This window comes from Hyla sarda, chromosome 9 (assembly GCF_029499605.1).
Source record: "Hyla sarda isolate aHylSar1 chromosome 9, aHylSar1.hap1, whole genome shotgun sequence".
Taxonomy (NCBI): domain Eukaryota; kingdom Metazoa; phylum Chordata; class Amphibia; order Anura; family Hylidae; genus Hyla; species Hyla sarda.
This window is the reverse complement of record NC_079197.1, coordinates 92407337-92431503: the sequence shown is the minus strand read 5'-3', so window position 1 is coordinate 92431503 and position 24167 is coordinate 92407337. Positions and strand designations below refer to the sequence as shown.

Below are 24167 nucleotides of genomic sequence, written 5' to 3'. Positions count from 1 at the left end.
CCCTAATCCACCATACTCCCCTAAGATGACTTCAAGACAGCTATGGTCACCTGCATCATGTCAGGCTTAGACAGCGGGATAAGCAGGGAAGGTTAGGGGACCCGCAACAAAGGTACAACTCCAGGAGCTAGCCACTGGCGGGAAGGGGTTAACAGTGCATACTCTATGCCCTGTACCCCTTAGCTGTATATGGGGGGGGGGGGGGGGGGGGGGAAACAGGTAGCGCCATGCTCCTGAACCCTACATAAAAAAGAGAAAATAAAAAGGAGAAAAAGAACCTACAAAAAGGCCCTAGCTATAAAATAAAAAGGAAGACCAGGTCTGGAGAACTACAAACCTGTGTCTGCATCCTACTGACACTAAGCTAAAACAGATTAGCTCAAAGTGAGTAGGCGGGGTATATCCTGCCATGAGGGGACAACTTTCTTTTTGTATGCCTAGTGTCAGCACGGTCACTGTGTCCCCCAATGGAGCCGACTGAGAAAATTTATTTTAAACAATTATATACTCTTAAAATATGCCTATACTTTGGCTACAAATCAGGAATGTTGAATGACCTGGGTATGCTACAATAAAGGACGTTAAGGCCCCATTCACACTAGAGAAATTTCAGAGCAGAATCTGGTGGAAAAATTCTGCTCGAAAATTCTGTTGCAGCAGACTCCCATTGTTTTCAATGATATTCTGCAGCACAGTGCACACAGCAAAATTTGCCGGAAACATCTGACAAGGACATTCAAATTTAGTCCTCTGCAGAAAAAAATTGACATATCCATTTTTCTGTGGAATCTGCTCGTACATGCATTGCAGTATATGGAGACCGGGCTTATCCAAGTGGTCCTAGCATCAACTGAGAAGTCTGCTGCCAACAGAACGTACACAAAAATTCCACCGTGTGAATGGGGCCTAACTGTCAGGATATATTCTTTATATACAGTCGTGGCTAAAGTTTTAAGATTGACACAGTTTGGCTTTCACCACGTTTGCTGTGTCAGTGATTGTAGATCTTTTAGTAGGAGGATTCTTTGGTTACTTACATACATCATGTGTACGCAAATACTGAATACTCAATATTTAGTGTTGACCCTTCTTTTCAAGACTTGTAGAATTTGTCCTGGCATGCTGGATATCAGCTTCTGGGCCAAACCCTGAAGGATGGCAACCCATTCCTGTCTAATTAGTGCTTGAGGTTTATCTTAATTTTTTTTTTTTTTTTGAGGATTAAACCCAGGTTCTAAATGGGATTGAGATCTGGAAACTTTCATGGCTAAAGGCCCAAAATGTATATATTTTTTCATGGTACAAAAGCTAGAAAAAAAAACACTGTTCATCACCAAGTTGCTCCTGGATCCTCTCGGAGGATGTTTAGATCCGATTCTTTATTAACGGAAGTGTTTTAGGTAAAATTTAGAGTGAGCCAACTCCCTTGGATAAAAAGCAACTCTACACATGAATGGTGTAAGGATGTTTTACTTTTGGTATAACAACACAGGACACACAGTATTAGAAAAAATACCATATTCCTCTTTAGTGTAAGCACCGGAGAACCTCTTTAAGCATTAATAACTCTGGGATGCTTTTATTTTTCATTCCGATTCAGGGATTATTTTTTGGTGACAAATTCTACTTTATGTTAGTTAGTAATTTTTGTCGAAACTTGCATCATTTCTTGGTGAAAAATTCCCAAGTTTGATGAAAAAAATTGAAAATTTTGCATTTTTCGAGCTTTGAAGCTCTCTGCTTCTAAGGAAAATAGACATTCCAAATAAATTATATATAGATTCACATATCCAATGTTACTTTATGGGCTTCAAAATTCAGCAGCAATTTTCCAATTTTTCAGGGACCTGTTCAGTTTTGAAATGGATTTGAAGGACCTTCAATATTAGAAATACCCCACAAATGACCCAGTTATAAAATCTGCCCCCCTCAAAGTATTCAAATTGACATTCAGGAAGTGTGTTAACCTTTTGGTGTTTCACAAATTTGTAACCCAATGTCTCTTGAGTAAGGAAATACCTCATATTTGTATGTCAAGTGTTAGGAGGGCGCAGTAGAGGGCTCAGAAGGGAAGGAGCAACAATGGGATTTTGGAGAGCGACTTTTGCTGAAATGGTTTTTGGGGGGCATGTCACATTTAGGAAGCCCCTATGTTGCCAGAACAGCAGAAAACCCACCACATGGCATACCATTTTGGAAACTATAACCCTCAAGGCACGTAACAAGGGGTCCAGTGAGTCTTAACACCCCACAGATGTTTGACAACTTTTCTTTAAAGTCGGACGTGTAAATGAAAATTTTTCTTTTCGCTAAAGTGCAGTTTTTTTTCCCCAAATTTACCATTTTTACAAAGGGTAATGGGAAAAATGCCCCTCAAAATTTGTAACCCCATCTCTTCTGAGTATAGAAATACCCCATGTTAGGACGTAAAATGCTCTGCAGTGAAATACAATGCTCAGAAGAAAAGGAGTCACATTTAGCTTTTGAAAAGCAAATTTAGCTGAATTGGTTTTTGGGGGGCATGTCGCATTTAACTCCTTCAGGACAAAGGGCGTACCTGTACGCCCTACGCCCTGTGTTTAAAAAGGGGTCACACTGTGACCCCTCATCACACTGGGTAGGTCCCTGCTGCTAACGATAGCTGGGACCCTGGGCTAATAGCGTGCGGAACTGATCGTTGTGCCCTGCGCTATTAACCTTTCAGACTTTGATCACCGCGTCTAAAAATGAAAGTAAACTCAGTCGGGACATCACGATAAAATAGCGATGTCCCGATCAGCTAGGACGCGAGCGGAGACCCCCTTACCTTGCTCCGTTGCGTCCGATCGGCGTTTGATTGCTCGAGGCCTGAGCTACAGGCTTGAGCAATCGAGCCCCTATCTCTCTGATCCATGCAAAGCTATGGCGTACGCGCAAAAAAATTCCAAAGTCCAACATAGTGTATATTTGGTCACTTTTTAGAGCATGAAAAATGAATAAAAAGCAATCAAAAAGTTGGCTCAATACAAAAATGGCACCGATAAAAACTTCAGAACATGGCGCAAAATACCGGCCCCTCCATACCGGCCCGTGCGCAAAGAAAAAAAAAAAGTTATAGGGGGTTAGAAGATGAGAATTTTTAACGTATAAATTTTCATGCATGTAGTTATGATTTTTTCCAACCTATATAAGTAGGGTATCATTTTAACCGTATGGACCTACAGAATAAAGATAAGGTGTTATTTTTATCGAAAAATGCACTGCGTAGACACGTAAGCCCCAAAAGTTACACAATTAAATTTTTTCAAAAATTTTGTCGCACAATGAATTTTTTTTCAGTTTCGCCGTGGATTTTTTGGGGTAAAATGACTTATGTCACTGCAAAGTAGAATTGGTGGCGCAAAAAATAAGCCATCATATGGAATTTTATGTGCAAAATTGAAAGGGTTATGATTTTTAGAAGGTGATGAGGAAAAAATTTGAATACAAAAAATGGAAAAACCCTGCATCCTTAAGGGGTTAGGAAGCCCCTATGGTTCCAGAACAGCAGAGAAAAAAAAAAAAAAAAACACATGGCATACTATTTTGGAAACTAAACCCCTCAAGGAACGTAAAAAGAGGTACAGGGAGCCTTAACACCTCACAGGTGTTTAACAAATTTTTCACTAAAATGCAGTTTTCCCGCCAAATTTTACATTTTTACAAGGGGTAAAACTCAATTTCTTCTGAGTATGGAAATACCCCATGTGTGGTCATCAAGTGCTCTGCTGGCGAACTACAATGCTCAGAAGAGGAGGAGCGCCACTGAGCTTTTGGAGAGAGAATTTGTTTGGGGCCATGTGCGTTTACAAAGCCTCCCGTGGTCCCAGAACAGTGGACACCTCCCCCACATATGACCCCATTTTGGAAACTACACCCCTCACAGAATTTAATAAGGGCTACAGTGAGCATTTACACCTCACTGGCGTTTGACAGATTTTTGGAACAGTGGGCTGCACAAATGAAAAATTAAATTTTTCATTTTCACGGACCACTGTTCCAAAAATCTGTCAGACACCTGTGGGGCGTAAATGCTCACTGCAGCCCTTATTACATTACATGAGGGGTGTAGTTTCCAAAATGGGGTTACATGTGGGGGTCCATTGTTCTGGCACTATGGGGGCTTTTGTAAACACACGTGGCCTTCAATTTTGGACAAATTTTCTCTCAATGGGGCTCCTCTCAGCATTGTAGTGCGCCAGCAGAGCACTTTACATCCACATATGGGGTATGTTCTTACTCCCTTACTTATTTTCCCTTGTGAAAATGAAAAGTTTAGGGTAACACCAGCAGTTTAGTGGAAAAAAAAAAATGTTTTCTTCATTTTCCCATCCAACTTTAATGAAAATTCTTCCAACACCTGTGGGGTGTTAAGGCTCACTATACCCCTTGTTACATTCGATGAGGTGTGTAGTTTCCAAAATGGGGTCACATGTGGGTATTTATTTTTTGCGTTCATGTCAGAACCGCTGTAAAATCAGCCACCCCTGTACAGATCACCAATTTAGGCCTCAAATGTTCATAGTGCGCTCTCACTCCTGAGCCTTGTGCGTCCACAGAGCATTTTACGCCCACATATGGGGTATTTCCGTACTCAGGAGAAATTGTGTTACAAATTTTGGGGGTATTTTTTCCTTTTAACGCTTTTGAAAATAAAAAGTATGGGGCAACACCAGCATGTTGGTGTAAAAATGTCAATTTTTTTTACACCAACAGGCTGGTGTAGCCCCCAACTTTTCCTTTTCATAAGGGGTAAAAGGAGAAAGAGCCCCCCAAAATTTGTAGTGCAATTTCCCCCATTAATACCCCATATGTGGCCCTAAACTGTTTCCTTGAAATACGACAGGGCTCTGAAGTGAGAGAGAGCCATGCACATTTGAGGAGTAAATTAAGAACTGCAGAGGGGTGGACATAGGGGTATTCTAGGCCAGTGATTCCCAAACAGGGTGCCTCCAGCTGTTTCTAAACTCCCAGCATGCCTGGGCAGTCAGTGGATGTCCGGAAATGCTGGGAGTTGTTGTTTTGCAACAGCTGGAGGCTCCGTTTTGGAAACACTGCCGTACAATAAGTTTTTAAGGGGGTGTATATGCAGTGTTTTACCCTTTATTATGTGTTAGTGTAGTGTAGTGTTTTTAGGTTACATTCACACAGGCGGGGGTTTACAGTGAGTTTACCGCTAGGAGTTTGCGTTGCGGCGAAAAATTTGCCGCAGCTCAAACTTGAAGAAGGAAACTCACTGTAAACTCGCCCGTGTTAATGTACCCTATACATTCACATGAGGGGGAAAACCTCCAGCTGTTTCAAAACTACAACTCCCAGCATGTACTGACAGACCAGGAGTTGGGGCATTTGCACAGGGTCCTTAAGGGGTTAATCATCATCCAAGAGCAAGTTTTCCCAAAGATCTATGAGCAATCTGGTGATTAACAATGTTTTTCCCAGCATGATGAAGAACCATATCACGTCACAAGACAAAAGTGTTAACTTGGTGACTTACCGAACAGAACGTCGAGATTTTGGGTCATTTGAATTCTTAAGGAGTAGGTGGACAAACAAACACAGAAATTGTGATAAACTCCAAGCACTTAATTAGGCACTAATGGGTTGTGATCAGTTAGGCTTTGGCCTGAAAAAAGAAGGGTCAAGACTAAAAGAAATGAGCGCTACACTCGTTTCTCCACCTTTCCCATAAAGATGCATTCAAGCGGCGTGTCCACCACTCTTTCTGCACAAGGAGAGCCGGAGGGCCATGCAGGAGACCATGGGCAGTCACAACAGTCAGTCTCAGCAGCCCCGTGATCAGACACCTACCCTCTGTCCTAAGGATAGGGGCAAGTGTTAACATCCTGGATAACCACTTAATACACTGCATGGGAAGGTTCACACACAACGGATCCGCAGTATTTTATGCTGCGGATCCGCCGGTGACTCAACCCATAGTATGCCTCCAGCTGTTACCATCCCTGCCCCCTGGCCTGTTCCCAGTGGCAATCCGCGCTGTCATGATGGCTGAGTACACTGCGCATGCACACAGTGTGCATGCAAGCGCAGTTTACAACAGTCGTGCAGACCCTGTGTGTGCTTGTAGCAGTGGATTGTTGCTACGAGTGAACACGTAGGCACAGTAAGGGTGCTTACTTTAGGGTTGATCATCAGCAGATCCGCAATGTAAAATACGCTGCGGATCCAGTACGTGTGGCCCTACCCCTAAAAGTAGTGGAGTACCTATTTAAATCTAATATGCATATAAACATACTTATGGAAAGCAGTTATTCTTTTTAGCGTAGACAGTACTTGATATGCATCATCCTCATCTGGTTCTTCTTCCTGGAAATGATATTTGAAGAGAATAAACATTTTTACTTCCAGATAATTATTTACACTAAGGAATCCTGAAGCACTAGGCAGCTACATTGTCAGTTTTGTGCTAGATTATTTTCCATTATATATTGATGGACCAAATTATATGAAATTATTTGCATCAGTAGGCTGAACATCTGTCATGTACTGAAATGTTTTTCTTTTTTAAATTAGGTGATAAAACTAAACTTAAGACAATTAAACAGAACGATAAGCCAAAACATAAGGCAACTGTTTCGGCATACTAATCCCTTAAAACAAGCCAATAATGACGTTAGGGAACATTAAAGAGTAACTATTGATTTTAAGAACCTTCCGACATGTCAGTGACATGACAGAAGTGTAGACCGGTGAGTTTTCAGGTGACAAGACTCCCACCAATCCCTAGAGCAATTGGGCAAATGCAGCCACCAGATTGCTGTGTCCTTTTGTTTCCTCTCAGCATGGCTTAGCTCATCTTAGGAAATGCTGTGCAAAGAACAAGGTGTGTGAAGATTTATAGAAGGTCTTAGACTCTTTACAAATCATAACACTGTTCATCTTTTCTTGAAAAGCCATGCATGCTGTGTGCAATAAAAATCAAGAGAGACAGCACCTAGCAAAGCACTTCTGCCCAATTGTTTTTATAATCTGTGGGTGTCTGTCCAAGGGACACCTACCAATCTAAACTTTTGAAATGTCACTAGGACATGTCAGAAGGCTCCGTACACAAAAGTGAGAATGAGCATGTGCATTTCTGCTCATTCACAATCTCAATGCACTACCTGGATCCACTTTATCCTCCCATTTTGTTGATCAATGGGAATTTCAGTAATTATTCATTTATCATCTATATAATAAATCGATGATAAATTTTCTTGATTGGACAGGCTCTTTAAAATTTTATACTTAAACAAAAAAAAAAAAAAAAAAAAAAAAAAAAAAAGAACACAAACCTCCTGGAGGAAGTCTTCAAGAAGGCGATTAAATTTATCTGCCAGTTCATCAATTAACTGACTTTTTGCAATGTCCACTCTATTAAATATTGTGAATTCTTCATTGCAGAGGGCATGATAGGTTTTCGAGCACGCTTCCAAGACATCCGTGTCTGTATGCTTTTCAACAATGCTCCGTATCTGGCGAAGCAGTGCTTCCAAATGCTTAAATAGGCAAAAAGAGAAAAAATATATCAAATATTATTACTTTTGTTGCTATAATATACACAAGCCCCAATTAACATGTTCTGTACAAAAAAAAAAAAAAAAAAAAAAAAAAAATTAACACACACACACATACCATAATAAACATATTCCAAAAAGAGCAGAGCGTTTATGCGTGGCCTTAACTAGCATAAAAATGAAGTGGGTTGGGCTGACAGTGGAATATGGAGGAATCAAGGAAGCTCGGCCAGCAAGCTCCTGGCCTCCAATGTGCGTTGTGGGACCTTAGAAATAAAACTATTTACAAGCATAACGCAGCAACTATCCAATGGATTTCAGTGAGTAACCCTTCATTTTACAGCTCTTCACCTGCATTATACTAAGTTTAGTGCAGCTGAACTAGCTTTCAGATTCTCTTAAACCCTTAAGGACCAAGACAATTAGGTCTGTACACCCCTTAAAGATCAGGCCTGTTTTTTTCAAATTGGGGATGCCTGACTTTACCAGAGAATAACTGCCAACGTTTTGCGATTCACAATAATTCTGACATTGTTTTTTTTCACAAGTTGTCCTTCATGTACATAGTTAAAAGTAAGTCAATAAGACACCCCCGGAGTTAGGTGGCAGGGGTGCCACCCCTCCTATTGGTCGTCAAGAAGCGACAACCAATAGCAGATCGGAGGGGTGTTAAAGCTCGGTTCCCCCGTTCTGCCCACCATCAGTAATCCGAGCAGAACAGGGAACTGTAGCGTGACTGGCGGCGGCAGGCGGCGATGACGTGCGGCTCCATGGTGAAGACTACGGAAGCCGGTGAGTAGTTGCCTAGCAAGATTTGGGGCGGGGGCTAAAGTTTGGAGACCACTATACAGTGGTCTCTAAACTGTAGCCCTCCAGATGTTGCAAAACTACAACTGCCAGCATGCCCACACAGCAAAAAGCTGTCTCATCATGCTGGGAGTTGTAGTTGCATACCTCCAGCTGTTACATAGTTACATAGTTAGTACGGTTGAAAAAAGACATATGTCCATCAAGTTCAACCAGGGAATTGAGGGGTAGAGGTGTGGCGCGATATTGGGGAAGGGATGGGATTTTATATTTCTTCATAAGCATTAATGTTATTTTGTTCCAGGAATGTATCTAATCCTGTTTTAAAGCTGTTAATTTTTCCTGCTGTGACCAGTTCCTGAGGTAGACTGTTCCATAAGATCACAGTTCTCATGGTAAAGAAGGCGTGTCGCCCCTTGAGACTAAACTTTTTCTTCTCCAGACGGAGGGAGTGCCCCCTCGTCCTTTGGGGGGGGGGGGGGGGGCAGTTTAACCTGGAACAGTTTTTCTCCATATTCTTTGTATGGGCCATTAATATACTTATATACGTTTATCATATCCCCCCTTAAACGTCTCTTCTCAAGACTAAACAATTGTAACGCCTTTAATCGCTCCTCATAGCTAAGATGTTCCATGCCCCATATTAGTTTAGTCGCATAACTACATCTCCCAGCATGCCCTTCAGCGATCAGTACATGCTGGGAGTTGTAGTTTTGCAACAGCTGGAGGCACCCTGGTTGGAAAATACTGAGTTAGGTAACAGAACCTAACTGAAGGTTTTCCAACCAGTGTGCCTCCAGCTTTTGCAAAAGTAGTTTTCCAACAGCTGGAGATTTGCCCCCCCCCCCCCCATGTGAATGTACAGGGTACATACACATAGGCAGGTTTACAGTAAGTTTCCTTCTTCGGGTTCGAGCTACGGCAAAATTTCTGCCGCGTCGCAAACTCCTAGCGGGAAACTCACTGTAAACCAGTCAGTGAGAATGTAACCTAAAAACACTACACTCACATAATAAAGGGTAAAACACTACATATACACCCCATGCAATCCCTATTTTAGTCCTCAAATGCGCACGGTGCTCTCTCACTTCGTAGCCCTGTCGTATTTCAAGGAAACAGTTTAGGGCCACATATGGGGTATAAACTTTGGGGTCTACATCAGACAGCTAGTGAATAAAAAAAAAAAAAAAAATTTAAACTAACATGCTGGTGTTGCCCCATACTTTATATTTTCACAAGTAAAAGGGAAAAAAAGACCCCCAAAATTTGTAACGCAATTTCTCCTGAGTACGGAAGTACCCCATGTGAGGACATAAAATGCTCTGCGGACGCACAAGGCTCAGGAGTGAGAGAGCACTATGTACATTTGAGACCTAAATTGGTGATTCGCACAGGGGTGGCTGATTTTACAGCGGTTCTGACATAAACGCAAAAAAATACCCACATGTGACCCCATTTTGGAAACCACACCCCTCACGGAACGTAACAAGGGGTATAGTGAGCTTGAACACCCCACAGGTGTTTAACAAATATTCGTTAAAGTTGGATGGGAAAAAAAAAAAAAAATGCTCAGAAGAGAAGGAGCGCCGGGATTTTGAAGAGAAAATTTGTCCAGAATTGAAGGCCACGTGTGTTTACAAAGTCCCCATAGTGCCAGAACAATGGACGCCCCCCCCCCCCCCACATGTGATCCCATTTTGGAAACTACACCCCTCACGGAATGTAATAAGGGGTGCAGTGAGCAGTTACGCCGCTCACAGCTGTCTGACTGATTTTTGGAACAGTGGTCCGTGAAAATTCCGACTTCTATTCCAACCAAATTCTCTCTCCATAAGCTCAATGGCGCTCCTTCTCTTCTGATCATTGTAGTGTGCCAGCAGAGCACTTGATGTCCACACATAGGGTATTTGCATACTCAGAAGAAATGGAGCTATACATTTTGGGGGGCATTTTCTCCTATTACCCCTTGTAGAAATGTAAAATTTGGGGAAAAAACTGCATTTTAGTGAAAAAAATTAATTCATTTACGTTTCCTGAGGGGTGTAGTTTCAAAAATAGTATGCCATGTGGGGGTTTTCTTGCTATTCTTGCACCATAGGGGCTTCCTAAATGTGAAATGCCCCCCAAAAACTCAGAAAAACTCACTCTCCAAAATCCCATTGTCGCTCCTTCCCTTCTGAGCCCTCTAGTGCACCCACAGAACACGTCACATATACAAATTAGATATTTCCTTACTCGAGAGAAATTGGGTTACAAATTTTAGAAAGATTTCTCTCTTTTTACCCCTTGTAAAAATTCAAAAACTGGGTCTACAAGAACAAAATGAAGACTTAGAATTTTCTCCTTCACTTTGCTGCTATTCCTGTGAAACACCTAAAGAGTTAACACACTTACTGAATGTCATTTTGAATACTTTGAGGGGTGCAGTTTTTATAATGGGGTCATTTGTGGGGTATTTCTAATATGAAGGCCCCTCAAATCCACTTCAAAACTGAACTGGTCCCTGAAAAATTCAGATTTCGAAAATGTCGTGAAAAATTGGAAAATTGCTGCTGAACTTTGAAGCCCTCTGATGTCTTCCAAATGTAAAAACATGTCAACTTTATGATGGAAACATAAAGAAGACATATTGTATATGTGAATCAATATATAATTTATTTGGGATGTCCATTTTCCTTATAAGCAGAGAGTTTCAAAGTTAAAAAAAATGCTAAATTTTCAAATTTTTCATCAAATTTTGGAATTTCACCAAGAAATGATGCAAGTATAGTCAAAAATTTACCACTAACAAGGTAGAATATGAAACGAATAAAATCTCTGAAACAGAATGAAAAGTAAAAGCATCACAGAGTTATTAACGCTTAAAGTGACAGGGGTCAGATTTGCAAAAAAGGCTAGCGTCCTTAAGGTGAAAATGAGCTGCGTTATTAACCCCTTAAGGACCGGAGGTTTTTCCGTTTTTGCATTTTCGTTTTTTGCTCCTTGCCTTTAAAAAATCATAACTCTTTCAAATTTACACCTAAAAATCCATATGATGGCTTATTTTTTGCGACACCAATTCTACTTTGTAATGACGTCAGTCATTTTGCCCAAAAATCTATGGTGAAGCGGGAAAAAAAATCATTGTGCGACAAAATTGAAAAAAAAACGCTGTTTTGTAACTTTTGGGGGCTTCCGTTTCTACGTAGTACATTTTTCGGTAAAAATGACACCTGATATGTATTCTGTAGGTCCATACGATTAAAATGATACCCTACTTATATAGGTTTGATTTTGTGGGACTTCTGGAAAAAATCACAACTACATGCAGGAAAATTAATACGTTTAAAATTGTCATCTTCTGACCCCTATAACTTTTTTATTTTTCTGTGTATGGGGCGGTATGAGGGCTCATTTTTTGCGCCGTGATCTGAAGTTTTTAACGGTACCATTTTTGCATTGATAGGACTTATTGATCACTTTTTATTCATTTTTAAATGATATAAAAAGTGACCAAAAATGCACTATTTTGGACTTTGGAATTTTTTTGCGCGCACGCCATTGACCGAGCGGTTTAATTAATGATATATTTTTATAATTCGGACATTTCCGCACGCGCTGATACCACATATGTTTATTTTTATTTACACTGTGTTTTTTTTTTTTATTGGAAAAGGGGGGTGATTCAAACTTTTAATAGGGGAGGAGTTAAATGACCTTTATTCACTTTTTTTTCCACTTTTTTTTTGCAGTGTTATAGGTCCCATAGGGACCTATAACACTGCACACACTGATCTTCTATGTTGATCACTGGTTTCTCATAAGAAACCAGTGATCAACGATTCTGCCGGATGACTGCTCATGCCTGGATCTCAGGCACTGAGCAGTCATTCGGCGATCGGACAGCGAGGAGGCAGGAAGGGGCCCTCCCGCTGTCCTGTCAGCTGTTCGGGATGCCGCGATTAGCCGCGGCTATCCCGAACAGCCCGACTGAGCTAGCCGGGAACTTTCACTTTCACTTTTAGCCGCGCGGCTCAGCTTTGAGCGCGCGGCTAAAGGGTTAATAGCGCGCGGCGCCGCGATCGGCGCTGCGCGCTATTAGAGGCGGGTCCCGGCTTCACTATGACGCCGGGCCCGCCATGATATGACGCGGGGTTACTGTGTAACCCCGCGTTATATCAGAAGAGCAGGACCAATGACGTACCGGTACGTCATTGGTCCTTAAGGGGTTAAGGGGTTAAGGATGCAGGGTTTCAGTTTTTGCATTTTCATTTTTTCCTCATCCAATATAGGGTGAATTTCTATCAATATCAAAAGCAATGTACAAAAAATATTTCCCACAAATTATGCATTTGTGGGGAAAAAAAAAAAGATTTTTTTAGACTTACCGTAAAAGCTCTTTCTCGAAGGATCCATTGGGGGACACAGACTCTGGGTATATGCTGCTGTCTCTAGGAAGTTGACACTATGGTAACCAAAAAGTCGGCTCCTCCCAGCAGGATATACCCGCCTCCAGGCCACTGAGCAATTCAGTTTAGTCTCAGAGCAATAGGAGGAGACAGACAGGTCAAAAGGAAAAAACCATGAACTGTCCTAGAACCCGAAGAAACAATAACTGAACACTCCCTCGGACAGATAACGAAAAGGAACCCCAGAAAAAAGGGGTGGAAGCTGTGTCCCCCAATGGATCCTTCGAAAAAGAGATTTTACGGTAAGTCTAAAAAATCTCCTTTTCTCTATCGGCTCAATTGGGGAACACAGACTCTGGGACGTTCCAAAGCCGTCCCTTGGGTGGGCAGAGAAGAAGAAAGGTCAGGCAGTCGGCTGTAACACCGCCGCCTGCAACACCTTACGGCCCAGACTAGCATCAGCCGATGCGAAGGTATGAACCTGATAGAATTTTGAAAAAGTGTGTAAAGACGACCAAGTGGCCGCTTTACAGATCTGCGAGGCCGAGGCCTTGTTTCTGAGAGCCCAGGATGCTCCCACAGAGCAGGTGGAATGAGCCAGAAGCCTGAAAGGTGGGGTCCTCCCCTTGCAGCGGTAAGGTTCCGAAATAGCACATTGGATCCACCGAGAAATGGTGGCCTTAGAAGCAGGCTGTCCCTTCCGACGGACTTCCGTAAGAACAAAAAAAGAATCGCACTGACGAAAGGAAGAGGTGACGGAAAGATAAGTCCGAACCGCTCGAACCACATCCAATTTGTGAAGCAGACGCTCCCTGGGATGAGAAGGAGCAGGACAAAAAGGACGGATGGACGATGTCATTGTTGAGATGAAAGGCCGAAACGACTTTAGGCAAGAAGGACGGATCTGGTTGGAAAACAACCTTGTCCTGATGAATTATCAGGAAAGTGGAATGGCAGGAGGCAATTCAGAAACGCTCCTAATGGAGGTAATAGCTATAAGAAAAAACACTTTCCAGGAAAGGAGGCAAAGGGGAACCTCCCTAAGGGGCTCGAAGGGTGCACCCTGGAGAGTGCCTAGAACTAAGTTCAAGTCCCAAGGGGGAGAAGGGGACCGGTAAGGAGGGGCCGCATGTGCCACTCCTTGGAGGAAGGTCCGGACATGAGAATTGGAAGCCAGAGGATGCTGAAAAAGAATAGAAAGGGCCGAAACCTGACCCTTAAGGGAACTGAGAGCCAGCCCTAGTTCCAACCCCGACTGTAAAAAGGAAAGGAGACAGGGCACAGAAAAGGTAACTGGAGAAAAAGATTGAGCTTCGCACCAACGAAAGTAAGACCGCCAGGTACGGTGGTAAATTTTCGCAGAGGACGGCTTGCGAGCCCTAAGCATGGTGCGAATTACCTGGGAAGAGAAGCCGTGGGCCCTTAGAACCGCGGTCTCAACCGCCATGCCGTCAAATGCAGAGACTGTAAATTGGGGTGGCAAAGGGGACCCTGTGACAGTAGGTCTGGACGAAGTGGAAGGCAGAACGGAACGTCGTCCAGAAGCCAGACCACGTCGGCGTTCCATGCCCTTCGAGGCCAGTCTGGAGCCACCAGAATGGCGGGGACTCCTTCTGCCTTGAGCTTCCTCAGAACCCTGGGAAGGAGAGGAGGGAACAGGTAGGGCAGGACCACGGAATTACTAAGGTATCCGCAGCAAGAGCCAGGGGGTCCCTTGTCTTTGACACCAATTTCGGAACTTTCCGGTTATGTCGAGACACGAAGAGATCCACGTCCGGGGTCCCCCAGAGGTCGCAGACCTGCGCGAAAGCCTCCGGAAGAAGAGACCACTCTCCGGGTCGGCTGACGACCGACTGAGGAAATCCGCTTCCCAATTGAGAACTCCTGGAATGTGAATCGCCGAAATGGCTGGAACCACTCGTTCCACCCAGAGGAGGATCTTTGACACCTCGGACATGGCCGCTGAGCTGCGAGTGCCGCCCTGCCGATTGATGTATGCCACGGCCGTGGCATTGTCCGACTGGACACGGACAGGGTGACCCAGAAGCAGGGACTCCCAATGCTTCAGACACAAATAAATCGCCCTCAGTTCCAGAACGTTTATAGAAAGAAGGGCTATTTGGGGAGACCAGAGGCCCTGAACCGTCTGATTCCTGAAAACAAGTCACCCCCCAGCCCGACAGGCTGGTGTCCGTCGTTACCACCTGCCAGAGGAGGGGGAGGAACGAACGCCCCGTAAGAAGAAGAGGGGAGCGGAGCCACCAGCGCAGAGACCGCCGAGTCCGGAGCGGAAGATGAATCCTGCGATCGAGAGAGAGAGAGGGGACCTGTCCCATCGTGCAAGAATCGCCAGCTGAAGAGGACGGTAACGAAACTGGGCAAAGAGCACGGCCTCCATGGCTGCCACCATCCGACCTAGGACTTCCATGCAAGTAATCTAATCCAGGCGCTTGCCAAAAAGTCAGGAGCCAGTAAAAGGAATCTCGGTGCAAGACTTCTTAGATGCAGCGTCCGCGTTCCAAGTTTTAAGCCAAATGGAACAACGGAGGGCCACCAGATTACCGGTGGCAAAGGCAGCGCAGCGAGCTGAGTGCAAGGAAGCAGAACACAGGAAGTCTCCAGCTTTGGAACATTGGAGGGCCAGAACAGACAGTTCTTCCGGGAGAGAACCTGAAAGAATGCCCTGACGGAGTTGGGAATGCCAAACCGAGAGGGCCTTAGACACCCAGGTGGAGGTGAAGGCAGGAAGCAGGGAAGAACCCGCTGCTTCAAAGGCATACTTCGCTAACAACTCAAACTTTTTGTCTGCAGGATCCTTGACGGCAGCTGCATCCGCCAGCGGCAAAGTAGTAGCTTTAGAGATGCGGGAAACCGGAGGTTATGGCCATAACCAATGAGTTCACTGTGTCCACTGAGTCCGAACGGTCCTCCGAATCGGATGCCGAATCGGAACCCTTGGCCGCTAGCTCTCCAGGAGAGTGCGAACAAGTGGAGGCGGCCCTGGAAGAGGGAGACTCCGATCTGGTACATGCCTCAGGAGAGCCAGAACGGCGACCACGGGAACATCCTCTGGAAGAGTGATGTGTGTGGCCTGAAAAAGTGGCGAGATCTGCGAGAGGAACGCCCGTGTCTACCAGAAGACTCGGGGGACGAGACAGAGGAGACACTCCTATTATGCTTATGCGAATCGTAGGGAGAAGGGGAACGGGACCTTCTAGAGAGCAGGTGAAGGGTAGACCTCTCCAAGGCAGACACCACAGAACGGGAGACCTGTGCCAAGTCAGATATAGACTGGGAGAGGAGGAAACCAAGGCTGGAGGGGCGGCCGAACCCACCGGGTCTGAGGGGGCACCTGGGTTAGAAATAGCAGGGGGGTCTGGGGGAGCAGTGGAGCAGGCAGAACAAGTGGGTTCAGCAGAACCTGGCATTTTTGCAGAGTAGTTTTTACAAGCGTAATGGGTAACTAATATTCCCGGAATCTGCTTAGAGGGAGGAACAGTTCTGGTCACGGACATGACAAAAAACTGAACAGTCTCACCCAAGTCTGTGTCCCAAGGCATCTGCTGTGAGGGGAACTCTGCACCGTGCTGAGGGAAGAGACGCGGGCCAGTAGAAGGAAGAGGCCGGGTCAGGGCAAGGAGCTCTGTGATTGGCCCCTGCACAGCCCCAGCGCACGCAACGCGCTGATTGATGGCCATTTCACGCTACCGAGGCCCTTATGCGGCCAGGTGGGCGGAGCTAACGTCCGCCGAGCCGCCGAAGGTTACAGTGGGACTCGCTCTGTAATGGCGCCCGCTCCGAACCCCAAGAGAACACGCCGCCTGCAGTGAGTTCTGTGCGCCCGGGGACGGAGCGGGCGAAGTGCCGTCGGCAGTCAAAGCTGCCGAAAATGAAAGTAAAAAGTGCACCCGCCTGCATGGAAAAGCCTGCGGTGCATGTGCTATAAAACACACACACATACACACTTAACAAAGTGCCCCCTTATTACACACACACACTTAATAAAGTGCCCCCTTACTGTGCCTGTACTGTAGCCACAGCCAATAAAAAACAATCCCCCTGCAGGGAAATAAAACTCCAGCTGTTGCAATACCTAGGGAGAAAAGATACTCGCCTCATGCTGAAGAACTTACCTAAAGAAGTCTTCAGACTGTAGTCTCCAGTCAGCCTTTTCACCTGTGGCAAGCCAAGCTCATAGCGAGGCGATCAGGGAGGTAGGGGGACCCATGAGGTACAACCCCAAGCGCTGACCGTTGGCGAGAGGGGGTTAACAGTACATCCAAGATGCCTGCAATGGGGAAACAGTGAACATTGCGTTCCTGAGTCCCCACCTGAAAACAGAAATAAAAAGGAATAAAGAACTAACACATTCCCTAAACCTAAGAAAATAAAAAATAAAAATATGAGACTTTGTCTGGAGAAAACCAGACCATGTCCACCTCCTTAAGACACTAAGCAAAAACTGAATTGCTCAGTGGCCTGGAGGTGGGTATATCCTGCTGGGAGGAGCAGACTTTTTGGTTACCATAGTGTCAACCTCCTAGAGAAAGCAACATATTCCCAGAGTCTGTGTCCCCCAATGAGCCGAAATGTAAAATTTTTAACACGGATTTTGTAATAATTCCTGCCAAAAAACTATGGTGTTAAAATACTATACCCCCTAGCGAATACCTTGAAGGGTCTAGTTTTTAAAATGGGGTCATTTGTGGGGGGAGGTCCTATGTTCTACCACCTTCAAATTTCTGCAAACCTTGCATAGCACATAAAAAAATTTACTTTTCACATGTTCAAAATTTAGAAAATTTCAAGTAAAATTGTTAGGCTTCTAATTCATTTAAAATGTGAATAAAAAAGAAATGCTTTCAAAATAAAGTAGACCTCTGAAAGTATCATTTTCATACACTATTTGGCAAGTAAGTATAAATATATTAGTTTTAGTGTTAAATAGATTAGTGTTAAAATAGCAAAAACCTTTTTTTTTTAACCTCTTAAGGACGCAGGGCGTGCAAAGTTGATTGCCGCGTCTAAAATGAAAGTGAAAGCTTCCCGGCAGCTCAGTCGGGCTGATTGGGACCATTGCAGTGAAATCGCGATGTCCCGATCAGCTAGGACACAGCAGGACGGTCTCTTAGCTGCCTCTGTGGCGTCCGATCAGCGATTGATTGCAGCAATCGACCGCCGATAACACTGATCTTTGCCGTGTTACTAATGCACGGCAATGATCTGTGTATGAGATCGGTATGTGCAGCATAATAGCCATTGGGGGGGGGCTATAACACTGCAAAAAAAAAAAAAAAGTTGAAAAATAAAAAGTTAATAAAGATCATTTAACACCTTCCCTAATAAAAGTAAGAATTACTCCTCTTTTCCCATAAAAATAAAAAAAAAGTTAATAAAATAAACATATGTGGTATTGCCCCGTGTGGAAATGTCCGAACTATAAAAATATATCATTAAATATAATTCCGGGAAGCTTTCACTTTCATTTTAGACGTGGCGATCAACTTTGAACGCTGCATCTAAAGGGTTAATAGCACGCGGCACAACGATCGGTGCCGCATGCTATTAGCCCAGGGTCCCGGCTTTCATCAGACGCCGGGACCGACCCCTCGTTATAACTTTTTTCCTATTTTAACACTAATAGGTTGCATATATTTATACTTACTGACCAAATACTTTATGAAAATGATGCTTTCAGATGTCTAGTTTATTTTAAAAGCATTTTTTTTTGTTTTTTTTTATTCACATTTTAAATGAATTAGAAGCCTAACAATTTTACTTAAAATTTTCAAACATAGGAGAACAAACGTGGAACATAGGAACCCCCCAAATGACCCCATTTAAAAAACTAGACCCCTCAAGGTATTCTCTAGGGGGTACAGTGATACAGTGAGTATTTTAACACCAGAGTTTTTTTTGGCAGGAATTATTACAAAATCAGTGTTAAAAACTTGAAATTTGCTTTTTTCCCCCCCACAAATGCATCATTTGTGGAAAATATTTTTTGTACATTGCTTTTGATATTGAAAGAAAGTCACCTTATATTTTATTGAGCTGCTCGGCCCGTGTTTGGAAATACCCCCGCTTAGGCCATATTTGGTTCCTTGGCTGCGTGGTAGTACCCAGAAGGAGAGAAGCACCATCTGGCTTTCAGGGCATCATTTTAGGCCGATTGGATTATAGGTTGCACTTCATGCCTGCAAAAGGGTTTTAGCTGCCAGAATCATACAGAACCCCCACAAGTGACCCCATTTTGGAAACTATACCCCACCCCCCAAAGTATTCACCTAGACCAAAAGTGAGTACTTTGAGGCCTTTTTGAGTGGCTGGAATGGTAACAAAGTCAGTGGAAAATTTTTATTAGCTTTTTTTTCCCCCACAAATGCATCATTTGTGGGACATTTTTGTACATTGCATCTGAAAAGTAGGAAATGCACCCCATATTTTATTACGCTGTTCGTCCTGTGTTCGGTAATACCCTCGCTTAGGCCATATTTGGTTGCATGGCCACATGTCGGGACCCAAAAGGAGAGGAGCACTATTTGTCTTTCAGGATATCATTATACAAATTCTAGGCCGCACTTCATCTTGCAAAGCATTCTAGCTATCAGAACAATACTGCACCCCCAGAAGTGACCCCATTTTCGAAACTATGCCCCCTAAAGTATTCACCAAGGGCAAAAGTGAGTACGTTGAGCCCTTATTGTGTGGCTAGAATTATTTCAAAATGTCAGTAGGAAAAAAATTGCAATTAGCTTTTTTCCCCACAAATTATTTCATCATAAAATAAATATATTTTATCACCCCGTTGGTCCCGAGCTGGGCAGTACCCCCTACTTAGGCCATATCTGGTTGCCTGACTGCCTGGTAGAACTAAGAGGGAGAGGAGCCCTCTTTGGCTTTCAGGGCATCATTATATGAATTATAGACCCCACTCCATGCCTGCAAAGGATTGGAGCTATCAGAACAGTACCGCACCTCTACAAGTGTACTGGCTGGACAAGGGACCGCTCTGATCGCTCCTTGGTCGGCTAGCAGTGATGCGCGCCTGTCTGTGAAAGGTAAAGTTCCTGATGGATATATTTGTCGTGTTGTGGGAATAAGCACCCACTCATGGCCAATATATCCATCGCTGGGGGTTAAAAAAAAAAAAATTCTAGAAAAAACTGGTTTACTTTGTTAGAGAAGGGCTGGGTGATAGTCCCCATTCATACTGCATTTCTGCAGTATAGGTGTCTGTTGTCATGTCAACAAAGGGATGCCAATGTATACTGCAGCAGTCTCATTCAGAAAGGAATGGAGCTCTTAAAGTATACGTCATCTTTTTTTTTTTTGACGTGATGCTGACTGATACCTCTAACATACTGCTGAAACACAGTATGAAGGGGACGCAATATAGGGTCACATAGAGCGCATCCACAGCACTGCCCCCCGGCAGTCACAAGGGCAAGATCACTGCTGCGGCTGGGTAGCTCAGTGTGTCCGCTCATGACTGATGGCGGGAAAGCCGCTGCTATGAGTGGATACACAAAGCTACCAAGCCGCAGCAGGGAGCTCATTATTGAGACTGCTGGCGGGCGTCCGCAGCATGTAATATGCTGTGGATGTGCGCCACGTGATCCTACACATTATGTATTTTTATTTTTCATTATATTTATTTAATTAATATTTATTTATTTTTTACATTTTTACACTGGCAGACAGCATATCAGGACGCGACTCAGGCACGTCCTAACAGGCAATAACCGAGGCAAACCTGGAGGTCCTTGTAAGACCCCCCGGCTACCCAGTTAACTAGAAGCCCCCCGCGATCGTTGCGGGGTGCTACAGGCGAGAGACAGAGGGAGCCCCCTCCCTCTGTCAAACTCCTTACAGCTTGCAGTCGCTTCTGACCATAACTGTAAGGGTTAAACTTCGGTCCCGGCAGTGTGGCAGGCCCCCGCCTGCCGGGGATCACACACAGCACCCCGCGATCGCGCTGCGGGGTGGTGCAGGGAGGACAGTGGGAGCTCCCTCCCTCTGTCAAAACACTTACAGCCCTCGGTCACTTCCGACTGCAGCTGTAAAGGTTAAACTGCCAGGACCGAAGTTTACTTCGGTCCCTGCCACGATCTTGTGGGTACACTGGGCAGTACCCACGAGAACCATGGACGTGTATAATCGTCCAGGTACAAGAACGTGCATCCCCCCCCTGGACGTGTATACACATCCATGGTCGTTAACGTGTTAAAATAATTTCTTTAATTGCTGCAGTAAAATACCACCAAGCCAGCAAACAAAGTCCAAATAAATTAAAAATGGTTACCTTTTCTAGACGCCCAGTTGTGTAAATTTCAAGGTCAAAATACTGTGGCAACTGCAGAAGATTAGTCACCTTCTCTGCATCAACAGAATACTATGAAAAAAAATTAATGAAGAAAATACTTAACTATAAAATTTTAAATCTTTATAGTTTAGTGTAAGAATAGTCTTTATCACATTAACACATCAGGATAAACATGATAATATAATAATACACACTTTTGCTAAAAGCTGCGGCAGAGACACTGCAAAAAGTTCCGTAAGGCGAGTCTTGTCATCCAACTGTGCTTTCTTTTCTTTAGCAGTCAATACCTAAAAATACAAAAGATACTTAAGCATATTATTTTAAAAACAGTCTGAATACTGTAAGTATAATCACTCCAAAACCTTCCGATAGGTTAAGGGCCGGTTCACACTAAGTTTGTAGTGTACTGGTGCCAGATCCGGTTGGGACGAGCGAAAAACGGCCACTCCCGTATACCAGCCGGATCCGGCAGGAATCCCATTTATTTCAATGAGCCGACCGGAGTCAAACGCTGACTCCGGTCATTTTTGCCCGGTATACAGTTCTCTAAACGGACCTAAACCGTGGAATACTATGGATTTAGGGCCGGTGGAAAAACCGTATACGGGGCAAAAATGAGCCGACCTGAGTCAGCATTTGACTCCAGTCGGCTTATTGAAATGAATGGGGTTCTGGCCGGATCCAGCTGGGGTACAGGAGCGGCCAGTTTTTGCTCCTCCCAATTGGATCAGACACACATACACTACAAAAGTTGTGTGAACTGACCATAACTCACTTTTAAGTTTTCCTTAACCCCTTAAGGACCAAGCCCATTTTGACTTTAACCCCTTAAGGACGCAGAGTTTTTTGCACTTTCGTTTTTTCCTCCTCACCCTTTTAAAAATCATAACCCTTTCAATTTTGCACCTAAAAATCCATATGATGGCTTATTTTTTGCGCCACCAATTCTACTTTGCAGTCATTTTACCCAAAAATCTACAGCGAAACGGGGAAAAAAATCATTGTGCGACGAAATTGAAGAAAAAACGCCATTTTGTAACTTTTGGGGGCTTCCGTTTCTATGCAGTACTTTGTACAGTAAAAATTACCCCTGATCTTTATTCTCTAGGTCCACACAATTAAAATGATACCCTACTTATATCAGTTTTATTTTGTTGTACTTCTGGAAAAAATCATAACTACATGCATGGAAATTTATACGTTTAAAATTGGCACCTTCTGACCCCTGGCGGTCGATTGCTCGAACCTGCATCTCAGGCTTGGAGCAATCAATCGCCAAAGGGACACGCCGGAGGAAGGTAAAAGGACCTCCGCTCGTGTCCCAGCTGATCGGGACACTGCATTTTCACTGCAGTGGTCCCAATCAGCCCCACTGAGCAGCCGGGCAGCTGTCACTTTCGTTTTAGTTCAAAGTTGAACGCCGCGTCTAAAGGATTAATAGCGCGCGGCACCGCGATCGCTGCCATGCGCTATTGGCCCCGGGTCCCGGCTTCAGATACAACCCGATTTGACGCGGGGTCACCGTGCGACCCCACGTTGTATCGCGGGAGCCGGCCAAGGATGTAAATATACGTCCTTGGTCGTTAAGGGGTTAAGAATAATTATTTTAGGGAGGAAATCTAAATGAAAACCACAATTTTGCACACTTGGGATTCATTTTCACACTACACTTTACGGTAAAAATGACATGTTCTTTAGTCTGTGGGTCAATGTGATTAAAATGATACCCTTGGCTAGATACTTTTCTCATATAAAATCACCCTATTTTGACCACCTATAACTTTTTCATTTTTCCATTTATGGGGTGGTATGAGGGCTCCTTTTTTTGCGCAGTCATCTGTATTTTTTTATTGATACCACATTTGCTTATATAAAACTTTTAGATCACTTTTTGTTTATTTTTTGGAATAAAATGTGACAAAAAAAGCAGCACTTTTGGACTTATTTTTTACGTTTACGCCGTTCACCCCACGGGATCATTAACATTATATCGCACGCAACCATACCAAATATGTTTATTAAAAAAAGGTTTACGCTTTTGGGGGTAAAATAGGAAAAAAGGGACAATTTTCGTTTTTATATGGGATGGGGATTGTTATGAGCCCTGTTCAGTATTATCGGCTTTCTTCTGGTCTGGTCTGCTCGATCTCAGACCAGAGCAGAAGACGCTGGGAGACAGCTGGAGGAAGGTGAGCGGACCTCTAGCCACCATTACAGATCATCATTTCCCCACTTCAGCGCTGCGGGCGATCCAATTATTTATTTTAACATGTGCATTGCCGCAGATGCCGTGATCAATACAGAGGGGTTAATGGCGGACATCCACGCGATCGTGGATGTCCGATATTACCACCAGGTCCCAGGCTACTGATAGCAGCTGGGACCTGCAGTTTATGACGCGAGCACCGCTCCGGTGCCCACGGTATTACATAGGACGTACATTTACATCCGTGGTCGTTAAAAAGGAGTACTCTGTCCCTATGAATCTTATCCCCTATCTCAATGAAAACAATCTTGCAACTTTTAAGGGTTTCTACACAGTGCACTTTAACCCCTTATGGAAAGACCTATTTTTTTACCTTGACCAGGCTCTTGACATCTCTAACTGGTAATAACTTTAGAACGCTTTTTCTGAGCGGAGCGATTCTTAGATTGTTTTTTAGTGACATATTGTACTGTGGTTCATTTTTGGTACACATGAAGCATTTTTTGTGAAAAACGGAAACTTTCTGGCTTTTTTGAAATTTCTTTTATGGTGTTCACTGTGCAATAAAAGTGATGTTACCGTATATACTCGAGTATAAGCCGAGTTTTTCAGCATGATTTTTCGTGCTGAAAAAAACCCCCTCTGCTTATACTCGAGTGAACTCTCCGCCCTCAGTGGTCTTCAACCTGCGGACCTCCAGAGGTTTCAAAACTACAACTCCCAGCAAGCCCGGGCAGCCATCGGCTGTCCGGGCTTGCTGGGAGCTGTAGTTTTGAAACCTCTGGAGGTCCGCAGGTTGAAGACCACTGCGGTCTTCGACATCATCCAGCCCCCTCTCACCCCCTTTAGTTCTGTACTCACCTCTGCTCGGCGCTGGTCCGGTGCTGCAGGACTGTCCAGTGGGA

General features: G+C 44.1%; 1 protein-coding gene across 2 annotated transcripts in view; it reads right to left on the bottom strand.

The window, feature by feature from the left end:
- The window catches only part of STAG2 (STAG2 cohesin complex component), a 181899-nt gene that overhangs the window by 38748 nt on the left and 118984 nt on the right, over positions 1 to 24167 (bottom strand). For both annotated transcript variants that reach the window (XM_056541470.1, XM_056541469.1), the window contains exons 18-21: positions 21251 to 21343; positions 21036 to 21125; positions 7314 to 7517; positions 6275 to 6345 (exon numbers count right to left, since the gene is read on the bottom strand). In XM_056541470.1, the coding sequence (XP_056397445.1) occupies positions 6275 to 6345; positions 7314 to 7517; positions 21036 to 21125; positions 21251 to 21343 (458 nt within the window). The remainder of the gene's footprint in view (positions 1 to 6274; positions 6346 to 7313; positions 7518 to 21035; positions 21126 to 21250; positions 21344 to 24167) is intronic.